This window comes from Anomaloglossus baeobatrachus, chromosome 9 (assembly GCF_048569485.1).
Source record: "Anomaloglossus baeobatrachus isolate aAnoBae1 chromosome 9, aAnoBae1.hap1, whole genome shotgun sequence".
In the NCBI taxonomy this organism is placed as follows: Eukaryota; Metazoa; Chordata; class Amphibia; order Anura; family Aromobatidae; genus Anomaloglossus; species Anomaloglossus baeobatrachus.
The window spans coordinates 224,705,323-224,726,550 of record NC_134361.1 but is presented as its reverse complement, the minus strand read 5'-3'; the positions used below and the strand labels follow the sequence as shown (position 1 = coordinate 224,726,550).

General features: G+C 54.8%; 1 protein-coding gene across 8 annotated transcripts in view; it reads right to left on the bottom strand.

The window, feature by feature from the left end:
• The window catches only part of RALGPS1 (Ral GEF with PH domain and SH3 binding motif 1), a 531,171-nt gene that overhangs the window by 340,106 nt on the left and 169,837 nt on the right, over nt 1-21,228 (bottom strand). For all 8 annotated transcript variants that reach the window (XM_075324643.1, XM_075324647.1, XM_075324648.1 and 5 more), the window contains one exon: nt 2,931-3,014. In XM_075324643.1, coding sequence (XP_075180758.1) covers nt 2,931-3,014 — 84 coding nt within the window. The remainder of the gene's footprint in view (nt 1-2,930; nt 3,015-21,228) is intronic.

Here is a 21,228-nt window from a genome sequence, read left to right as displayed (position 1 = left end):
AGACCGGACAGGAGGGACGGAGATCAGAGAGAACAGGTACGCACAGAGGAGGGAGCGGAGGTGAGGACACAGAACGGGACCAGGGTGAGGAAGACGGACCGGGCAGGAAGGACGGAGGTCAGAGAGAACAGGTACGCACAGAGGAGGGAGCGGAGGTGAGGACACAGAACAAGAGCAGGGTGAGGAAGACAGACCGGACAGGAGGGGCGGAGATCAGAGAGAACAGGTACGCACAGAGGAGGGAGCGGAGGTGAGGACACAGAACGGGACCAGGGTGAGGAAGACGGACCGGGCAGGAAGGACGGAGGTCAGAGAGAACAGGTACGCACAGAGGAGGGAGCGGAGGTGAGGACACAGAACAAGACCAGGGTGAGGAAGACAGACCGGACAGGAGGGACGGAGATCAGAGAGAACAGGTACGCACAGAGGAGGGAGCGGAGGTGAGGACACAGAACGGGACCAGGGTGAGGAAGACGGACCGGGCAGGAAGGACGGAGGTCAGAGAGAACAGGTACGCACAGAGGAGGGAGCGGAGGTGAGGACACGGAATGGGACCAGGGTCAGGAAGACAGACCGGGGAGGAAGGACGGAGGTCAGAGAGAACAGGTACGCACAGAGGAGGGAGTGGAGGTAAGGACACAAAACGGGACCAGAGTCAGGTGGGAAGGGAGGTCAACCGGGACAGAGGTCAGACCAGACAGGAGGGGCGGAAATCTGGGAGAACGGTACTGGGTAGCGGGACTAGATCAGAGTACACTCACAGGAACCAGTTGCACATTGCAGAGCAGGAACTAATACTGGCGGCATCCCGAAAGTAAAAACAATAAGATATGGCGGCCCGACCTCTGGAAAGAGGCACGACCAAACAGACCCCTCCACTCGGATCGAATGTCGGAGACGACAAACATGCACTGGCTCTGCAGAGTCACAGCCATGCTAAATCATGACAACACCATTGAAGGGTTCCTGGTGCTTCAGAAAGAGCTTGCATATATAGTACAATTCTGAAGAAAATTCCATCTTTCACTTTAACCGTTTCTGCATGGTGTATAGCATCAGAGGTGACAATTTATTCTGCCCTTTTGTTTTGGATGACCCCCTAAACTGTGAGCTACAAATGTCAGTGCAATGAGGTAAGGGCAGCAAACAATTATCAAGTCTGAATATTGGAAAGTTCTAGGAATCGCTTAGGTATAAGGAGACTGTAGGAAAATCACCGGCAACCTCGAGTAATTCAAGCCAGCGGGTCTATATGAATATATTACGGTATTATAAAAGGTTTGGGGGCGTCTCGTAGCTACTGCCCAACATAACATCCGCAAAGATTTAGGAAATAAATGACCTCAGGCTATGTGAAGAGAGATGAAAGGACAGGCAGACGTATAGTTTTTGGTAATGGAGTTTCCTTAATGGGGATGATTTCATGGATGATAAACAGATCTCCATTTAGGATGTGCGGCACATCGCAGCACGACCTTCCAGTAATTCTAGTGTAAAGTGCATTCCTGGTTCCATCAGCTCCTTAAAATGGAAAATGTGTAAGTTACTTCTGTATTTGGCCGCATCACATAGTAACCAAAATGGTCTTGATGCTGAGGAGAAGCCTGCACTTTATATGCGGAGGTGTCTGACGCCCCGCTGTCAACGTTAGACATAACACAAGGAAAACTTTTCTTGTTGCTACAGTTATTTTTTGGTGGACTCAAGTCTCACTGCGACTTTCTTGGACATTGTTTAAATGGGTTCTCCACTCCTGGTGACACCACAAATGGCCGAATCCTAATGGAATCTTAATGTAACGGTTGCAGTTTCGAGCAGTCGTCACGTGACCACACGTTATGTGATTTTCATAATTGCGCTCAATCACATGCTGACGACCAGAGTCTCAGCCGCATCTCAAAATGTTCTATACAGAAATATGGCTGAGACTCTAATCAGCACACTACAAGTATGCAAATCACATACTAGGGGGTCACATGATGATTGCTGGAACCGGCAAGCAGAGCTGAATCCTAACAGTGAGCGCATTACACACCATTGAAACTTGCCAAGCTGCAGTGCTTGATAAAGATTTCACCAGGGGTGGACAATCCCTTTAAAGGTGATTTCTCAGAATATAAAGTTATCCTTTGTTTATAGGATAGAGGATAACTACTGATCACTGGGGGTCTGAGAGCTGAAACCCCAGTAATCCTGAGAACGCCAGTCTACCAGTTGGGACCCCCAATAACTCTGAGAACAGGGGTCTGACAGCTGGGATCCCCAGTAATCCTGAGAACGGGGGTCTGACAGCTGGGATCCCCAGTAATACTGAGAACGAGGGTCTGACAGCTGGGACCCCCAGTTATTCTAAAAACGGGGGTCTGACGGCTGGGACCCCCAGTAATCCTGAGAACTGGGGTCTGACAGCTGGGACCCTCAGCAATTCTGAAAACGGGGGTCTGACAGCCGGGACCCTCAGTAGTCCTGAGAACGGGGGTCTGACGGCTGGGACCCCCAGTATCCCTGAGAACGAGGGTCTGATAGCTGGGACCCCCAGTAATTCTGAAAACGAGGGACTGACGGCTGGGACCCCCGGTAATTCTGAAAACAGGGGTCTGGCGGCTGGGGCCCCCAGTAATCCTGAGAATGAAGGTCTGACAGCTGGGACACCCAGTAATCCTGAGAATGGGGGTCTGACAGCTGGGACACCCAGTAATCCTGAGAACAGGGATCTGACAGCTGGGACACCCAGTAATCCTGAGAACGAGGTCTGACCGCTGGAGCACCGACAAATCCTGAGATTAGGGGATCTGCAGCGCCTTGTCTGAATGGAGTGAAGGTGGAGCATGCACATGTGTATTGTCCAGTAAGTAAACATGCTTGCTGTCAGAATATGTTGATGTCAAATCATAACAATTAATAATCTTCCATTTTCTCCCCTTTTGTACCTGATTAAAGCGTCTTGTAAAAGCGACAACATTCGGCGCTAGGCTGTGTTTTTCCTTCTTGTTCCAGCCGCAGCTGGCCAGCTCCTGAAAACAGAACAGAGGTGACATCAGTCTTCCCACTTTGGTCATCGAACAGGAATAATAAAATAAATTACAAAAAAAACCCCAATAACTCAATTTCACACTCGCAGTTTCCGAGCTTGTGCTTGATGTGACATAGTCCTGTTTACACCCCGTTTACTAAGAAGTTACCGCCAAAATCAAATAAAAATAAGTAGTGCAATAACGCAACACTGAGTGTTAATAATAACAATATCACAATATTCATTCATGTGACGAAAGTTCTAATATTTTGGTACAAGTTTCCAGCAAAAAATAAGCCAATATGTGGTATAAACTGACTGGACAGAAAATGTATCAGACGTATTGAAAAGCATGAAATGCCGTGCTACATATGGTACACGTGACATGTATGTACAGACTCAGTCTAAGGCTATGTGCGCACTTACCGGATTTTGCCGCGGATTTTCCGCGGATTTGCTGCATGTTTCGCTGCAGAAAATGTTCATAACATCTCTGCAGTGAATCACCAGCAAATCCTATGGAGAAAAAAAAATCCTGTGCGCACTGGGCGGAATTTGACAGCTGCATGTTTTGCTGCGGGAACCCCGCAGCAAAAACAAGTGCATGTCACTTCTTTTCCGCACATCGCTGCGGGATTTCACTCCATTGACTCCAATGTTAATCATGAAATCCCGCAGGGAATAACGCAGGCAGCAAATTCTGTGCGGTTCACTGCGTTTTCCTGCGTTATTCCCTGCGGTATTTCGCGGTTTACCTCCGGTAATGTGCATCGCTGTCTGCGGTTTTGCAGGGAAGTGATGTCATTACAGGAAGAGGAAGCCGTGCAGAGAGTAAACACAAACACATCCCAGACACACAGACACATCACAGACATAGAACACATAGACACAGACACATAGAACACACATAGAAAGAAAACGGAAATATAGAAAACAAAGAACGTGGGCTCCGCTGCATATTTACCTTCCAGCCGAGGTAAGCACACAGCGGCGGGCCGGTATTCTCAGGCTGGGGAGGGAGAGGGGCAGGGATAATGTCCCCCGCCTCACTCCCCCTCCGGCAGCCGAGAATATCAGCCGCAGCTGCCCCGGCACTGTCGCATGCATTATGCGGCACTACCGGCGTGTCCTCGGCTCTTCTTGCCACCGTGTAGCAGTGGCAGCAAGGTAATACAAGGGGTTAATGGTGGTGGATCACCGCCATTAACTCCAGGCTTGATCATGGCAGCGTCTATGTGACAGCTGACATGATCAACCCGTAAGTAAAGTGAAAAAAAACACAGACTCCGAAAAATCCTTTATTTTAAATAAAACAAACAAGCCTCGTTCACCATTTTATTAACCCCTCCCGCACCAAAGCTCCGGCGTAATCCACCGCTCCGGCGTAATCCACAGGTCCTGCGCTGCTTCCATCCAGCCGCGACTGTCACAGACACAGCGCTGAATGAATGCAGCAGACAGCAGAGGTAATTACCGGTCATTTCCCACGGCCGGTAATGTGAACTCACTGCCGACCGTGGGAAATGCAGCGATCTGTCATCTATCCCTCTGTCTATCTATCCCTCTATCTATTCTTCTGGCTATCTACCATCTCAGAATTAAATGACTTTTTTTTTTTTTTTTTCAATGTGCTTTATTGCATTGAATGCAATAAAGCACATCCCAACCCGCACGCGGCAAAACCGCGGCAATACCGCGAATAATACCGCGGTAAAACCGCAGCAAACCGCATGCGGTTTTCGGGTGCGGTTTCCCGCGTTTTTTTACCGCGGGAGCGGTAATCTTTGAGAGCATGCGGAATTTTCTCAAGAAAATTCCATTTCCCAGTGGGCACAGAGCCTAAGGCCGGAGCCACACTCGTGAGGCCTCAGGATAGGTGAAAGTTGTAATTGCTACAAAATTTCTTAGTAAATAAATTCTCCATTTTATTAATGATTATTAATGAAAATAAACATAAAATACAATATTATATTACAAGTTATTATTATTATTATTGTGCCATATATTCCATGGCGCTTTATATGTAAAAAGTGATATATAATAAAAACAAGAACAATAATGAACAATGACAATGTACAGTAGGTGAGGGCAGAGCTGGTCGTGCAGTGGTATAGTGGGGTGGGGTGAGGGGGATGGGTGAGGGTACAGTAGGTGAGGGCAGAGCTGGTCGTGCAGTGGTATAGTGGGGTGAAGGCAGAGCTGGTCGTGCAGTGGTATAGTGGAGTGAGGGGGATGGGTGAGGATACAGTAGGTGAGGTCAGAGCTGGTCGTGCAGTGGTATAGTGGGGTGAGGGGGATGGGTGAGGGTACAGTAGGTGAGGGCAGAGCTGGTCGTGCAGTGGTATAGTGGGGTGGGGTGAGGGGGATGGGTGAGGGTACAGTAGGTGAGGGCAGAGCTGGTCGTGCAGTGGTATAGTGGGGTGAAGGCAGAGCTGGTCGTGCAGTGGTATAGTGGAGTGAGGGGGATGGGTGAGGATACAGTAGGTGAGGTCAGAGCTGGTCGTGCAGTGGTATAGTGGGGTGAGGGGGATGGGTGAGGGTACAGTAGGTGAGGGCAGAGCTGGTCGTGCAGTGGTATAGTGGGGTGAGGGGGATGGGTGAGGGTACAGTAGGTGAGGGTAGAGCTGGTCGTGCAGTGGTATAGTGGGGTGAGGGGGATGGGGGAGGGTACAGTAGGTGAGGGTAGAGCTGGTCGTGCAGTGGTATAGTGGGGTGAGGGGGATGGGTGAGGATACAGTAGGTGAGGATAGAGCTGGTCGTACAGTGGTATAGTGGGGTGAGGGGGATGGGTGAGGATACAGTAGGTGAGGGCAGAGCTGGTCGTGCAGTGGTATAGTGGGGTGGGGTGAGGGGGATGGGTGAGGGTACAGTAGGTGAGGGCAGAGCTGGTCGTGCAGTGGTATAGTGGAGTGAGGGGGATGGGTGAGGATACAGTAGGTGAGGTCAGAGCTGGTCGTGCAGTGGTATAGTGGGGTGAGGGGGATGGGTGAGGGTACAGTAGGTGAGGGCAGAGCTGGTCGTGCAGTGGTATAGTGGGGTGAGGGGGATGGGTGAGGATACAGTAGGTGAGGTCAGAGCTGGTCGTGCAGTGGTATAGTGGGGTGAGGGGGATGGGGGAGGGTACAGTAGGTGAGGGTAGAGCTGGTCGTGCAGTGGTATAGTGGGGTGAGGGGGATGGGTGAGGATACAGTAGGTGAGGGCAGAGCTGGTCGTGCAGTGGTATAGTGGGGTGAGGGGGATGGGTGAGGGTACAGTAGGTGAGGGTAGAGCTGGTTGTGCAGTGGTATAGTGGGGTGAGGGGGATGGGTGAGGGTACAGTAGGTGAGGGCAGAGCTGGTCGTTTAGTGGTATAGTGGGGTGAGGGGGGTGGGTGAGGGTACAGTAGGTGAGGGCAGAGCTGGTCGTGCAGTGGTATAGTGGGGTGGGGTGAGGGGGATGGGTGAGGATACAGTAGGTGAGGGCAGAGCTGGTCGTGCAGCGGTATAGTGGGGTGAGGGGGATGGGTGAGGATACAGTAGGTGAGGGCAGAGCTGGTCGTGCAGTGGTATAGTGGGGTGAGGAGGATGGGTGAGGGTACAGTAGGTGAGGGCAGAGCTGGTCGTGCAGTGGTATAGTGGGGTGGGGTGAGGGGGATGGGTGAGGGTACAGTAGGTGAGGGCAGAGCTGGTCGTGCAGTGGTATAGTGGGGTGAGGAGGATGGGTGAGGGTACAGTAGGTGAGGGCAGAGCTGGTCGTGCAGTGGTATAGTGGGGTGGGGTGAGGGGGATGGGTGAGGGTACAGTAGGTGAGGGCAGAGCTGGTCGTGCAGTGGTATAGTGGAGTGAGGGGGATGGGTGAGGATACAGTAGGTGAGGTCAGAGCTGGTCGTGCAGTGGTATAGTGGGGTGAGGGGGATGGGTGAGGGTACAGTAGGTGAGGGCAGAGCTGGTCGTGCAGTGGTATAGTGGGGTGAGGGGGATGGGTGAGGGTACAGTAGGTGAGGGTAGAGCTGGTCGTGCAGTGGTATAGTGGGGTGAGGGGGATGGGGGAGGGTACAGTAGGTGAGGGTAGAGCTGGTCGTGCAGTGGTATAGTGGGGTGAGGGGGATGGGTGAGGATACAGTAGGTGAGGGCAGAGCTGGTCGTGCAGTGGTATAGTGGGGTGAGGGGGATGGGTGAGGATACAGTAGGTGAGGGCAGAGCTGGTCGTGCAGTGATATAGTGTGGTGAGGGGGATGGGTGAGGATATGACTCGCCCACCCCAGGGCTATGGGACACCCGGTGCCGGGCCGGACTAGTCCGGTGGTAGTCAGTGGTGGCTGGGCCCGGCTCCGTGGCCCTGGTGGGTGTCAGTTGAATATGTGGCTGATGAGTTAAAGTTAATGTTCGTGACGCCACCTGTGGTATGCGGCTATTAAGCCGCCGCTGCTATGGGAGAACTCCGGGGTGATGTTATGGCAGCTATGATGGTACTGCTCCCCACAGGTGGAGCGATGCCCCGGGATACCGTTGGTGCCCGTGAAAGTCTATGGTGTTGTGTGGCTAACACGGTGCAGGGCCGACAGGCGAGGAAAGAACCAGGCACAAACAACAGTCTCTTTACCTTCTCCTCTTTTACTCTGGGAACAGTCCAGTCCTGGGAGACCGTTACAGGTGGTGATGGGGATCCGGTCGGCCTGGAAGTACTTGGGATGATCTTTCTGGCCAGCTGAGTATGAGGCCTACTCCTGTACTTTGCTTTGTGATGATAGGACCCTGCTTCTCTGAATCCAGCAATGGCCCTCTTCGCTGCTGGGACCAATAGCACGTCCCTTCTTTCTGTAGGTGGCTGCGCAGACCCTCTCTCTGGTGCTTCTCCGCTGGAGTCCACACCGGGCCCTGATGCTACAGCTGTACCTTGGATGTTTCTGGGCCAGGGGCTTGCAGCTCTCCTGCCCTTCGGACTCGGCTACCAGGGACGGATTTTATACCCTGGCAACCACAGACTCCGATGTCTGAGTCTCTCTGCTGCCTCTCAGCTATTCCTGCTTCTCTGGGCCAAGCTGCTCCAGCTCCAGGCCCCAGATTCACAGGACAGCTCACTCTGCGTCTGTTCACTTCCACTACTCCCTTCAGACTGACTCCACTTCCTCCCTCTGGTCAGGTAGAGGAAGGCTCCCTGGAATTCCAGGTTCAGAGCTCCCCCTGCTGGCCGGAGGGAGAACTGTGTTGGGTGTTAAACCTGCTGGCCAATGGATCTCCCAATTACCTCCAGGCTCAGCATTAACCCTTTGGGAGGGCAATGCTGTTGTGGCGACCAGGTCCTAGGGCGCCACACTCCCCCTTAGTTAAATTCAGTACTCCCGGACTGTGGAAACAACACATAACATGTCATACATTTCATCCCAATATGGGAGGCACATTCTCTTTAACGTTACAAATTCAAACAGTACTATAAGAGTCCAGTGTGGCTCCCTGCCGGGTGTCCATTACACTGCTCCATGGGGGACCCGCCGCGATAAAACCCCCAACGTAGGCTCTGGGCGTGCGTCAGAGCATTGATGACCCCACTCTATGCACGCCGGACGGGTTTTTCTTCAGGGGTGTCGAGCACACTGGTGCTAACTATGAACAATTTAGGTGTTGGCCACCCATAGTCCAGTGGCCCAATTGTCCATTTTCACAATCAAAGAAAAAGAAAAACATTTTGTACACAACATTACAGACATTTCGCATAACTATTTACATTCCAATAAATACTCTTTCTTTCTCCTTTATACATTTGATTCCCTATACCTTAGAGGGGGTTGTCCCCGAGTGCTGCGTTGGGACCTGCGTAGCTCTGGTGTTTGTCCCTGACTACTTAGTGTGTCTCCTATCTCAGCACTACCGGTAGGCCTAACCCCAATAGGTATGCATGATGATCGCCCATGTGGTCTAAGAGTCGCCAAGGGTATGACAGGTTCACCACTGACAGGGGGTTGATCCTCCTGTTCCACTGCTGGCGTGTCACCTCGTGTCGGGGCGGACGGTTCTTTGGGTGGATCCGGAACCTGTTCTGTTTCTGGCTCGACCAACTGTGGGAACGTCAGGACCGGTACCACTACGGCACCATTTATGCGGGTCCAAGTCTTGGGGAATTTGCCGAGGATTGTTTGTATCATCTCTTCCCCCTCTTCTCGAACTTCCTCCACTTCCTTTTGAACTTTGCACCGCTCAGGGCACGTCTTCAGGCGGTCTCTGGATACTGCTTGACAAGTCTTGCCTTCATCCTTGCTTATGAGGCACACCTTACTGTTGTCAAAGTTGGAGGGGATAATGGTGTAGGGCTCGTTTTCCCACTGATCATCCAATTTATGCGTCCTCCGCTTCTTCTTGAGGACTTGTTCTCCAGGTGCTAAGGGAGTTGCTGGGGCCGTTTGATTGTACTGCTGTTCTTGTCTCGTTCTTGCTTGAGACAGGCTCCTTTCCACGCACTCCTGGACCTTACGGTACCGCTGCTGCCGTTCTGCATCCCAATCCTCTATTTCTTGAACCGCCTCAGGCGACACAGTCCCCATCTCAAAGTCTACAGGCAACTTGCCTGGTCTGGCTCGCATCAGGTAAGCGGGGCTGCAGTTGGTCGAATTCACTGGGATGTGGTTGTACAAGTCTACCAGATCTGGCAACTTTTCTGGCCATTGGTTCCTCTCTTCCAGCGGTAGGGTCTTCAGCATATCAATAACCACATGGTTCATTTTCTCGCACAGTCCATTGGTCTGGGGGTGGTACGGTGTGGTTCGAATTTTCTTACAACCGTACATGTTACAGAACTCTTGGAACACTTCAGCCTCGAATGCAGGACCCTGATCCGTCAGTACCCTTTCCGGATAGCCGTGCGGTCGACAAAAGGATGCCTGGAACGCTCTAGCTGCCGTCCTGGCTGTCTGGTCCTTCACAGGCACTACTACCAGGAAACGAGAGTAATGGTCCACAATGGTGAGGGCGTACACATAGCCTGACCGGCTTGGTGTTAACTTCACGTGGTCCAGGGCCACCAACTCCAGGGGCTGCTTCGTGACAATTGGCTGTAGGGGAGACCTTTGGCTGGCATCATCCTTCCGCCTCAAGTTACACGGGCCACAGTCTCGGCACCATTTCTCGATCATCTTTCTCATGTGCACCCAGTAGAACCGATCACGGAGTAAGGCCTCCAACTTCTTCCACCCGAAGTGCCCGGCGTTATCATGATACGCTGCTAGGACCATTGAAGCATCCCTCTGCGGAACCACTATCTGCCAGACAAGTTCATTTGTTCGATAGTTGACATATCTCTTGCAGAGCTTGCCTTGGTAGGTGAACAGTCGTCCCCTCTCTTTCCACAACTGCTGGGCTTCTTCTGGAGCATCTGGGCCAAGATGAGTCTCAGCTTGTGCTAGCTTTTCTTTGACCAATCGCACAGCCGGGTCACCGTTCTGTGTCTCTTCCCAATTATGGTGGAGTAATGGGTTAACCGAGACCTCGTGTTGGCTCGAGCGCTTCACTCCCACAGCATGCTCACACTGGGAAACACCCTGATGATGGAAAGCCGGTAACTCTATCTCTTCGAGTTCATCCAGGTCTTCTCCAGATTCGGGTAAGTGAGGCATTCTGGACAGCGCATCAGCATTGTTATTCTTCTTGCCAGCCCGATACTTGATGGTAAAGTCAAAGTTAGACAGCCGGGCCATCCACCGCTGTTCCAACGCACCTAACTTGGCTGTTGCCAGGTGTGTCAACGGATTGTTGTCCGTGAAGATGGTGAACTTGGCCGACGCCAGATAGTGCTTGAAGCGTTCAGTCACTGCCCAAACAATAGCGAGGAACTCCAGCTTGAAGGAACTGTAGTTTTCTGGATTCTTTTCTGTGGGCCGAAGCTTCCTACTGGCGTACGCTATCACCTTCTCTCTGCCTCCCTGCACCTGGGACAACACGGCTCCCAGGCCCACGTTGCTGGCGTCTGTATACAGTACAAACGGCTGGCTGTAGTCAGGGTAGGCCAGAATTTCTTCTCCCGTGAGAGCCCCTTTCAGCTGGACAAAGGATGTTTCTAGTTGGCTGCTCCATTCAAAGGGAGGGCTCTGCTTCTTAGCCTGCTTTGGCTGGCCCACCAGGAGATCTTGAAGGGGCGCTGCTATCTTGGTGAAACCATCAATGAACCTTCGGTAGTAGCCCACCAGCCCAAGGAACTGCCGCACCTCCTTTACCGTGGTGGGTCTTGGCCAGTCCTTGATTACGGTGACTTTCTCCGGATCAGGTGCCACACCTTCTGCGCTGACCACATGACCCAGGTACTGTACCTTTGGCTTCAAGAGGTGACATTTGGACGGCTTGATCTTCAGGCCATATTTTGACAAAGACTCAAACACTTCTGCTAAGTGCTTCAGGTGGTCTTCATAAGTCTTGGAGTAGACTATGACGTCATCCAGGTACAACAGCACGGTTTCGAAGTTGTGGTGGCCCAAGCAGCACTCCATCAACCGTTGGAATGTCCCTGGGGCGTTGCAGAGCCCGAATGGCATACAGTTGAACTCGCAGAGGCCCATTGGCGTCGTGAATGCAGTCTTCTCCTTGTCCGCCTCTGCCACGGGAACCTGCCAATACCCACTGGTGAGATCCAAGGTGGAGAAATAGTTAGCTGACTTTAAGGCTGTTAGTGACTCCTCTATTCTGGGTAGTGGATAAGCATCTTTATGTGTAATGCGGTTAATTTGCCTGTAATCTACACACATTCTCATTGTACCATCTTTTTTCTTTACGAGCACTAGTGGAGCTGCCCAGGGGCTACAACTATCTCTGATAACCCCGGCCTCCTTCATTTCCCGTAACATTTCTTTGGCACGCTGATACTGTGCGGGGGGTACAGGGCGGTATCTCTCTTTAACGGGAGGATGATCACCCGTGGGGATTTGATGTTTAACCCCTTTCACCTGCCCAAAATCTAGGGGGTGTTTGCTGAAGACCCGCTCGTACTCCTGTACCACCCGGTAAACCCCATGCTTTTGGTGTGAGGGGGTGGAGTCGGTGCCCACATGTAAGTTTTGGCACCAGTCTTCCAGCTGCCCCTTGGAGCCATTGTCTTCCGCCTGGTCGGACGGGATCAAGGGTTCCACTGCTTTGATGGTGTTGTTGCTGACAGTGTACAGTTTTGCTACAGTGGCGTACCGGGGCAATTTGGCTTCCTCCTCCCCACAATTCAGGACACGGACGGGCACTCTCCCCTTGCGGACGTCTGCTACCCCTCTGGCTATCAGGACTCCAGGCCTGCTGTCTGAATACACCGGTTCTACCAAGGCATGGTAATCCTGACCCTTGAGGCCTATTGCTGCCCGACACCATATCAACATTTCACTTCTTGGGGGTATTGCAATGGGGAGGGGGTCACTTACCCTCACACTGCCAATTTCTCCTCCGGCCAGCTCTACCTGCTGCCTCCTCATCAGGGCTCGGATCTCCCTCTGTAGGACACGCTGCTGCCCGGAGCTGGCAGTTTCAGACGCCTGTTGCAACAAAATTATCACTTCGGCAACACAATTTTCTATCACATTTGTACCAATGGTTACCAATGGGTCAGATTCTTTGCGATCAATATCTACAATTATCATCCCCTGACATGGCAATTCTACCCGCCCCACTTTAATGGTTACTTCTTTGTACCCCATTTGAGGTAAGGGCTGACCATTACTGGCCACAATTGTTAAATCATCATCTGGGCCATGGTCAATGTCTGAATCAGCCCAATATCTTTTGTACAGTTTGTAGGGGATGGTTGTTACCTGGGACCCCGTATCCAGGAGGGCATTCAAAGGGATCCCATCCAGCACAATGGGAAGGACCGGTCGTCCTCCCACATACTTTCTGCGGCTGGGTGTTGAGCCGGGCTTCCTTACACCTGGGGGTCGGCTCCTGGCCCCAGGCTCGGCCCATTTAAAGGACAGTATCGTGCAATGTGGCCCGCCTGGCTGCAGCGGCGGCAGATCGGTTGTCCCGTTGAATCATACCGGTCTGTGTCTCTGCCTCGGGTCGGCGGAACCCTCCTCTGTCGCATCCATGGGACGTCATCTGGGCTGGAGGCCAACTCGATTCTTGCAGGCGATGGGGTCACTTGTAGAGACTGCACGGTCTTGGCAAGGGCAGCTACAGTCTTGGTCAGCTCCTGGACCTGCTGTCTGAGCTCTGCAGTGGGATCCTTATCCAGGGACTGCGCCTCAGCCCCTGCAGTGGCTCGTGTTGCAGGCACCACCCCGGGGTACGTGATAGCAAGAGGCCGGAGGGGTACTGGGTCATTCGGTGTAGATTCTCTCAGTACCCGGATGGCCTGGTCCTTAAACTTTGCAAAGTCCAGAGCAGGGTTCTGCAGGACCATGATACGCAGCTGGGTCCTGTGGGCATCTGACAGGAGCCCCTCTATGAACTGCTCAGTTAGGAGTTTGTCTTCTTCACGTACACTCTCTGGGTCCACCTGTTTAACTGCTTTCAGGGCCTCTTGCAGGTTTAAGGCATAGTCCCTTATGCTGTCTGTGGCCCGCTGCTTGCACCCAAAGAATCTCATCTTTATCTCTGCTGCGGTGCGGGTGTCAAAAGTACTCTTTAGCTTGGCCAGTATCTGGGCTGCTGTCCCTTTATCTGTATCAGGCCAGGACTTCACTTCACGCTGGGCTGCGCCGGCTAGCTGTCCCATTAATATGCCCACCTTCTGGCTCTCAGTCAGCGGATACACCCGGAACAAGCTGTGCAGGCTTTCTCTGAAGTCGCTCAAGGTATGGGACTCCCCGGAGTACTGCGGCAGCCATTCTGCGCCCGGTATGTACGGCATGGTGATCGGCATTACCGGCGCTACAGCGGGGGATGGGGCGACGGCGACAGGGATCGCTTCGGCTGGTGCTGCGGCGTCTCGGGCTATGGCAGCCACCTGCCCTCCCTCTGCGTCGGACATCTTCCTCCCCCTTAGTGAACCTTACCAGGCTCCGTTCACTTTTCAAATTTCCTTCTGGGTCGCGCGGGGTTAACAGCGCTCTGCTCTGATGGCGCGCTCCCTTCGCGCTCTTTGTCAGGCACGCCCCCCTTCTTCCTGCGCTCAGTGAGGCTAATGGCGGCGGCAGTTTTCAAACAGTGAAACACGCAGTAATACAGTCTTTAAAGCGCAATTCTTCAGGCGCACAGTACCCGGTGTGACCGGGCACGAAATCCTGTTCGTGACGCCAAAATTGACTCGCCCACCCCAGGGCTATGGGACACCCGGTGCCGGGCCGGACTAGTCCGGTGGTAGTCAGTGGTGGCTGGGCCCGGCTCCGTGGCCCTGGTGGGTGTCAGTTGAATATGTGGCTGATGAGTTAAAGTTAATGTTCGTGACGCCACCTGTGGTATGCGGCTATTAAGCCGCCGCTGCTATGGGAGAACTCCGGGGTGATGTTATGGCAGCTATGATGGTACTGCTCCCCACAGGTGGAGCGATGCCCCGGGATACCGTTGGTGCCCGTGAAAGTCTATGGTGTTGTGTGGCTAACACGGTGCAGGGCCGACAGGCGAGGAAAGAACCAGGCACAAACAACAGTCTCTTTACCTTCTCCTCTTTTACTCTGGGAACAGTCCAGTCCTGGGAGACCGTTACAGGTGGTGATGGGGATCCGGTCGGCCTGGAAGTACTTGGGATGATCTTTCTGGCCAGCTGAGTATGAGGCCTACTCCTGTACTTTGCTTTGTGATGATAGGACCCTGCTTCTCTGAATCCAGCAATGGCCCTCTTCGCTGCTGGGACCAATAGCACGTCCCTTCTTTCTGTAGGTGGCTGCGCAGACCCTCTCTCTGGTGCTTCTCCGCTGGAGTCCACACCGGGCCCTGATGCTACAGCTGTACCTTGGATGTTTCTGGGCCAGGGGCTTGCAGCTCTCCTGCCCTTCGGACTCGGCTACCAGGGACGGATTTTATACCCTGGCAACCACAGACTCCGATGTCTGAGTCTCTCTGCTGCCTCTCAGCTATTCCTGCTTCTCTGGGCCAAGCTGCTCCAGCTCCAGGCCCCAGATTCACAGGACAGCTCACTCTGCGTCTGTTCACTTCCACTACTCCCTTCAGACTGACTCCACTTCCTCCCTCTGGTCAGGTAGAGGAAGGCTCCCTGGAATTCCAGGTTCAGAGCTCCCCCTGCTGGCCGGAGGGAGAACTGTGTTGGGTGTTAAACCTGCTGGCCAATGGATCTCCCAATTACCTCCAGGCTCAGCATTAACCCTTTGGGAGGGCAATGCTGTTGTGGCGACCAGGTCCTAGGGCGCCACAGATACAGTAGGTGAGGGCAGAGCTGGTCGTGCAGTGGTATAGTGGGGTGGGGTGAGGGGGATGGGTGAGGGTACAGTAGGTGAGGGCAGAGCTGGTCGTGCAGTGGTATAGTGGGGTGAGGGGGATGGGTGAGGATACAGTAGGTGAGGGCAGAGCTGGTCGTGCAGCGGTATAGTGGGGTGAGGGGGATGGGTGAGGGTACAGTAGGTGAGGGCAGAGCTGGTCGTGCAGTGGTATAGTGGGGTGAGGGGGATGGGTGAGAGTACAGTAGGTGAGGGCAGAGCTGGTCGTGCAGTGGTATAGTGGGGTGAGGGGGATGGGTGAGGATACAGTAGGTGAGGGCAGAACTGGTCGTGCAGCGGTATAGTGGGGTGAGGGGGATGGGTGAGGATACAGTAGGTGAGGGCAGAGCTGGTCGTGCAGTGGTATAGTGGGGTGAGGGGGATGGGTGAGGGTACAGTAGGTGAGGGTAGAGCTGGTCGTGCAGTGGTATAGTGGGGTGAGGGGGATGGGTGAGGGTACAGTAGGTGAGGGCAGAGCTGGTCGTGCAGTGGTATAGTGGGGTGAGGGGGATTGGTGAGGGTACAGTAGGTGAGGGCAGAGCTGGTCGTGCAGTGGTATAGTGGGGTGAGGGGGATGGGTGAGGATACAGTAGGTGAGGGCAGAGCTGGTCGTGCAGCGGTATAGTGGGGTGAGGGGGATGGGTGAGGATACAGTAGGTGAGGGCAGAGCTGGTCGTGCAGTGGTATAGTGGGGTGAGGGGGATGGGTGAGGGTACAGTAGGTGAGGGTAGAGCTGGTCGTGCAGTGGTATAGTGGGGTGAGGGGGATGGGTGAGGGTACAGTAGGTGAGGGCAGAGCTGGTCGTGCAGTGGTATAGTGGGGTGAGGGGGATGGGTGCGGATACAGTAGGTGAGGGTAGAGCTGGCCGTGCAGTGGTATAGTGGGGTGAGGGGGATGGGTGAGGGTACAGTAGGTGAGGGTAGAGCTGGCCGTGCAGTGGTATAGTGGGGTGAGGGGGATGGGTGAGGGTACAGTAGGTGAGGGTAGAGCTGGTCGTGCAGTGGTAGAGTGGGGTGAGGGGGATGGGTGAGGGTACAGTAGGTGAGGGCAGAGCTGGTCGTGCAGTGGTATAGTGGGGGTGAGGGAGATGGGTGAGGGTACAGTAGGTGAGGGCAGAGCTGGTCGTGCAGTGGTATAGTGGGGTGAGGGTACAGTAGGTGAGGGCAGAGCTGGTCGTGCAGTGGTATAGTGGGGTGAGGGGGATGGGTGAGGATACAGTAGGTGAGGGTAGAGCTGGTCGTGCAGTGGTATAGTGGGGTGAGGGGGATGGGTGAGGATACAGTAGGTGAGGGCAGAGCTGGTCGTGCAGTGGTATAGTGGGGTGAGGGGGATGGGTGAGGATACAGTAGGTGAGGGCAGAGCTGGTCGTGCAGTGGTATAGTGGGGTGAGGGGGATGGGTGAGGGTACAGTAGGTGAGGGCAGAGCTGGTCGTGCAGTGGTATAGTGGGGTGAGGAGGATGGGTGAGGGTACAGTAGGTGAGGGCAGAGCTGGTCGTGCAGTGGTATAATAGGGTGAGGGGGATGGGTGAGGGTACAGTAGGTGAGGGCAGAGCTGGTCGTGCAGTGGTATAGTGGGGTGAGGGGGGATGGGTGAGGAAACAGTAGGTGAGGGCAGAGCTGGTCGTGCAGTGGTATAGTGGGGTGAGGGGGATGGATGAGGATACAGTAGGTGAGGGCAGAGCTGGTCGTGCAGTGGTATAGTGGGGTGAGGGGGATGGGTGAGGGTACAGTAGGTGAGGGCAGAGCTGGTCGTGCAGTGGTATAGTGGGGTGAGGAGGATGGGTGAGGGTACAGTAGGTGAGGGCAGAGCTGGTCGTGCAGTGGTATAGTGGGGTGAGGGGGATGGATGAGGGTACAGTAGGTGAGGGCAGAGCTGGTCGTGCAGTGGTATAGTGGGGTGAGGGGGATGGGTGAGGGTACAGTAGGTGAGGGCAGAGCTGGTCGTGCAGTGGTATAATAGGGTGAGGGGGATGGGTGAGGGTACAGTAGGTGAGGGCAGAGCTGGTCGTGCAGTGGTATAGTGGGGTGAGGGGGGATGGGTGAGGAAACAGTAGGTGAGGGCAGAGCTGGTCGTGCTGCGGTATAGTGGGGTGAGGGGGATGGGTGAGGATACAGTAGGTGAGGGCAGAGCTGGTCGTGCAGTGGTATAGTGGGGTGAGGGGGATGGATGAGGATACAGTAGGTGAGGGCAGAGCTGGTCGTGCAGTGGTATAGTGGGGTGAGGGGGATGGGTGAGGGTACAGTAGGTGAGGGCAGAGCTGGTCGTGCAGTGGTATAGTGGGGTGAGGAGGATGGGTGAGGGTACAGTAGGTGAGGGCAGAGCTGGTGGTGCAGTGGTATAGTGGGGTGAGGGGGATGGGTGAGGAAACAGTAGGTGAGGGCAGAGCTGGTCGTGCTGCGGTATAGTGGGGTGAGGGGGATGGGTGAGGATACAGTAGGTGAGGGCAGAGCTGGTCGTGCAGTTGTATAGTGGGGTGAGGGGGATGGGTGAGGATACAGTAGGTGAGGGTAGAGCTGGTCGTGCAGTGGTATAGTGGGGTGAGGGGGATGGGTGAGGATACAGTAGGTGAGGGTAGAGCTGGTCGTGCAGTGGTATAGTGGGGTGAGGGGGATGGGTGAGGGTACAGTAGGTGAGGGCAGAGCTGGTCGTGCAGTGGTATAGTGGGGTGAGGGGGATGGGTGAGGATACAGTAGGTGAGGATAGAGCTGGTCGTGCAGTGGTATAGTGGGGTGAGGGGGATGGGTGAGGAAACAGTAGGTGAGGGCAGAGCTGGTCGTGCTGCGGTATAGTGGGGTGAGGGGGATGGGTGAGGATACAGTAGGTGAGGGTAGAGCTGGTCGTGCAGTGGTATAGTGGGGTGAGGGGGATGGGTGAGGGTACAGTAGGTGAGGGCAGAGCTGGTCGTGCAGTGGTATAGTGGGGTGAGGGGGATGGATGAGGATACAGTAGGTGAGGGCAGAGCTGGTCGTGCAGTGGTATAGTGGGGTGAGGGGGATGGGTGAGGGTACAGTAGGTGAGGGCAGAGCTGGTCGTGCAGCGGTATAGTGGGGTGAGGGGGATGGGTGAGGATACAGTAGGTGATGGCAGAGCTGGTCGTGCAGTGGTATAGTGGGGTGAGGGGGATGGGTGAGGGTACAGTAGGTGAGGGCAGAGCTGGTCGTGCAGTGGTATAGTGGGGTGAGGAGGATGGGTGAGGGTACAGTAGGTGAGGGCAGAGCTGGTGGTGCAGTGGTATAGTGGGGTGAGGGGGATGGGTGAGGAAACAGTAGGTGAGGGCAGAGCTGGTCGTGCTGCGGTATAGTGGGGTGAGGGGGATGGGTGAGGATACAGTAGGTGAGGGCAGAGCTGGTCGTGCAGTGGTATAGTGGGGTGAGGGGGATGGGTGAGGGTACAGTAGGTGAGGGCAGAGCTGGTCGTGCAGTGGTATAGTGGGGTGAGGAGGATGGGTGAGGGTACAGTAGGTGAGGGCAGAGTTGGTCGTGCAGTGGTATAATAGGGTGAGGGGGATGGGTGAGGATACAGTAGGTGAGGGCAGAGCTGGTCGTGCAGTGGTATAGTGGGGTGAGGGGGATGGGTGAGGAAACAGTAGGTGAGGGCAGAGCTGGTTGTGCAGTGGTATAGTGGGGTGAGGGGGATGGATGAGGATACAGTAGGTGAGGGCAGAGCTGGTCGTGCTGCGGTATAGTGGGGTGAGGGGGATGGGTGAGGATACAGTAGGTGAGGGCAGGGCTGGTGGTGCAGTGGTATAGTGGGGTGAGGGGGATGGATGAGGATACAGTAGGTGAGGGCAGAGCTGGTCGTGCAGTGGTATAGTGGGGTGAGGGGGATGGGTGAGGGTACAGTAGGTGAGGGCAGAGCTGGTGGTGCAGTGGTATAGTGGGGTGAGGGGGATGGGTGAGGAAACAGTAGGTGAGGGCAGAGCTGGTCGTGCTGCGGTATAGTGGGGTGAGGGGGATGGGTGAGGATACAGTAGGTGAGGGCAGAGCTGGTGGTGCAGTGGTATAGTGGAGTGAGGGGGATGGGTGAGGGTACAGTAGGTGAGGGCAGAGCTGGTCGTGCAGTGGTATAGTGGGGTGAGGGGGATGGGTGAGGATACAGTAGGTGAGGGTAGAGCTGGTCGTGCAGTGGTATAGTGGGGTGAGGGGGATGGGTGAGGAAACAGTAGGTGAGGGCAGAGCTGGTCGTGCTGCGGTATAGTGGGGTGAGGGGGATGGGTGAGGATACAGTAGGTGAGGGTAGAGCTGGTCGTGCAGTGTTATAGTGGGGTGAGGGGGATGGGTGAGGGTACAGTAGGTGAGGGCAGAGCTGGTCGTGCAGTGGTATAGTGGGGTGAGGGGGATGGATGAGGATACAGTAGGTGAGGGCAGAGCTGGTCGTGCAGTGGTATAGTGGGGTGAGGGGGATGGGTGAGGGTACAGTAGGTGAGGGTAGAGCTGGTCGTGCAGCGGTATAGTGGGGTGAGGGGGATGGGTGAGGATACAGTAGGTGATGGCAGAGCTGGTCGTGCAGTGGTATAGTGGGGTGAGGGGGATGGGTGAGGGTACAGTAGGTGAGGGCAGAGTTGGTCGTGCAGTGGTATAGTGGGGTGAGGGGGATGGGTGAGGAAACAGTAGGTGAGGGCAGAGCTGGTCGTGCTGCGGTATAGTGGGGTGAGGGGGATGGGTGAGGATACAGTAGGTGAGGGCAGAGCTGGTGGTGCAGTGGTATAGTGGGGTGAGGGGGATGGGTGAGGGTACAGTAGGTGAGGGCAGAGCTGGTCGTGCAGTGGTATAGTGGGGTGAGGGGGATGGGTGAGGATACAGTATGTGAGGGTAGAGCTGGTCGTGCAGTGGTATAGTGGGGTGAGGGGGATGGGTGAGTAAACAGTAGGTGAGGGCAGAGCTGGTCGTGCTGCGGTATAGTGGGGTGAGGGGGATGGGTGAGGATACAGTAGGTGAGGGTAGAGCTGGTCGTGCAGTGGTATAGTGGGGTGAGGGGGATGGGTGAGGATACAGTAGGTGAGGGTAGAGCTGGTCGTGCAGTGGTATAGTGGGGTGAGGGTGATGGGTGAGGATACAGTATGTGAGGGCAGAGCTGGTCGTGCAGTGGTATAGTGGGGTGAGGGGGATGGGTGAGGGTACAGTAGGTGAGGGCAGAGCTGGTCGTGCAGTGGTATAGTGGGGTGAGGGGGATGGGTGAGGATACAGTAGGTGAGGGTAGAGCTGGTCGTGCAGTGGTATAGTGGGGTGAGGGGGATGGGTGAGGATACAGTAGGTGAGGGCAGAGCTGGTGGTGCAGTGGTATAGTGCGGTGAGGGGGATGGGTGAGGATACAGTAGGTGAGGGCAGAGCTGGTCGTGCAGTGGTATAGTGGGGTGAGGGGGATGGGTGATGGTACAGTAGGTGAGGGCAGAGCTGGTCGTGCTGTGGTATAGTGGGGTGAGGGGGATGGGTGAGGGTACAGTAGGTGAGGGTAGAGCTGGTGGTGCAGTGGTATAGTGGGGTGAGGGGGATGGGTGAGGACAGAGCTGGTCGTGCAGTGGTATAGTGGGGTGAGGGGGATGGGTGAGGATACAGTAGGTGAGGGTAGAGCTGGTCGTGCAGTGGTATAGTGGGGTGAGGGGGATGGGTGAGGATACAGTAGGTGAGGGTAGAGCTGGTCGTGCAGTGGTACAGTGGGGTGAGGGGGATGGGTGAGGATACAGTAGGTGAGGGTAGAGCTGGTCGTGCAGTGGTATAGTGGGGTGAGGGGGATGGGTGAGGATACAGTAGGTGAAGGCAGAGCTGGTCGTGCAGTGGTATAGTGGGGTGAGGGGGATGGGTGAGGGTACAGTAGGTGAGGGTAGAGCTGGTGGTGCAGTGGTATAGTGGGGTGAGGGGGATGGGTGAGGACAGAGCTGGTCGTGCAGTGGTATAGTGGGG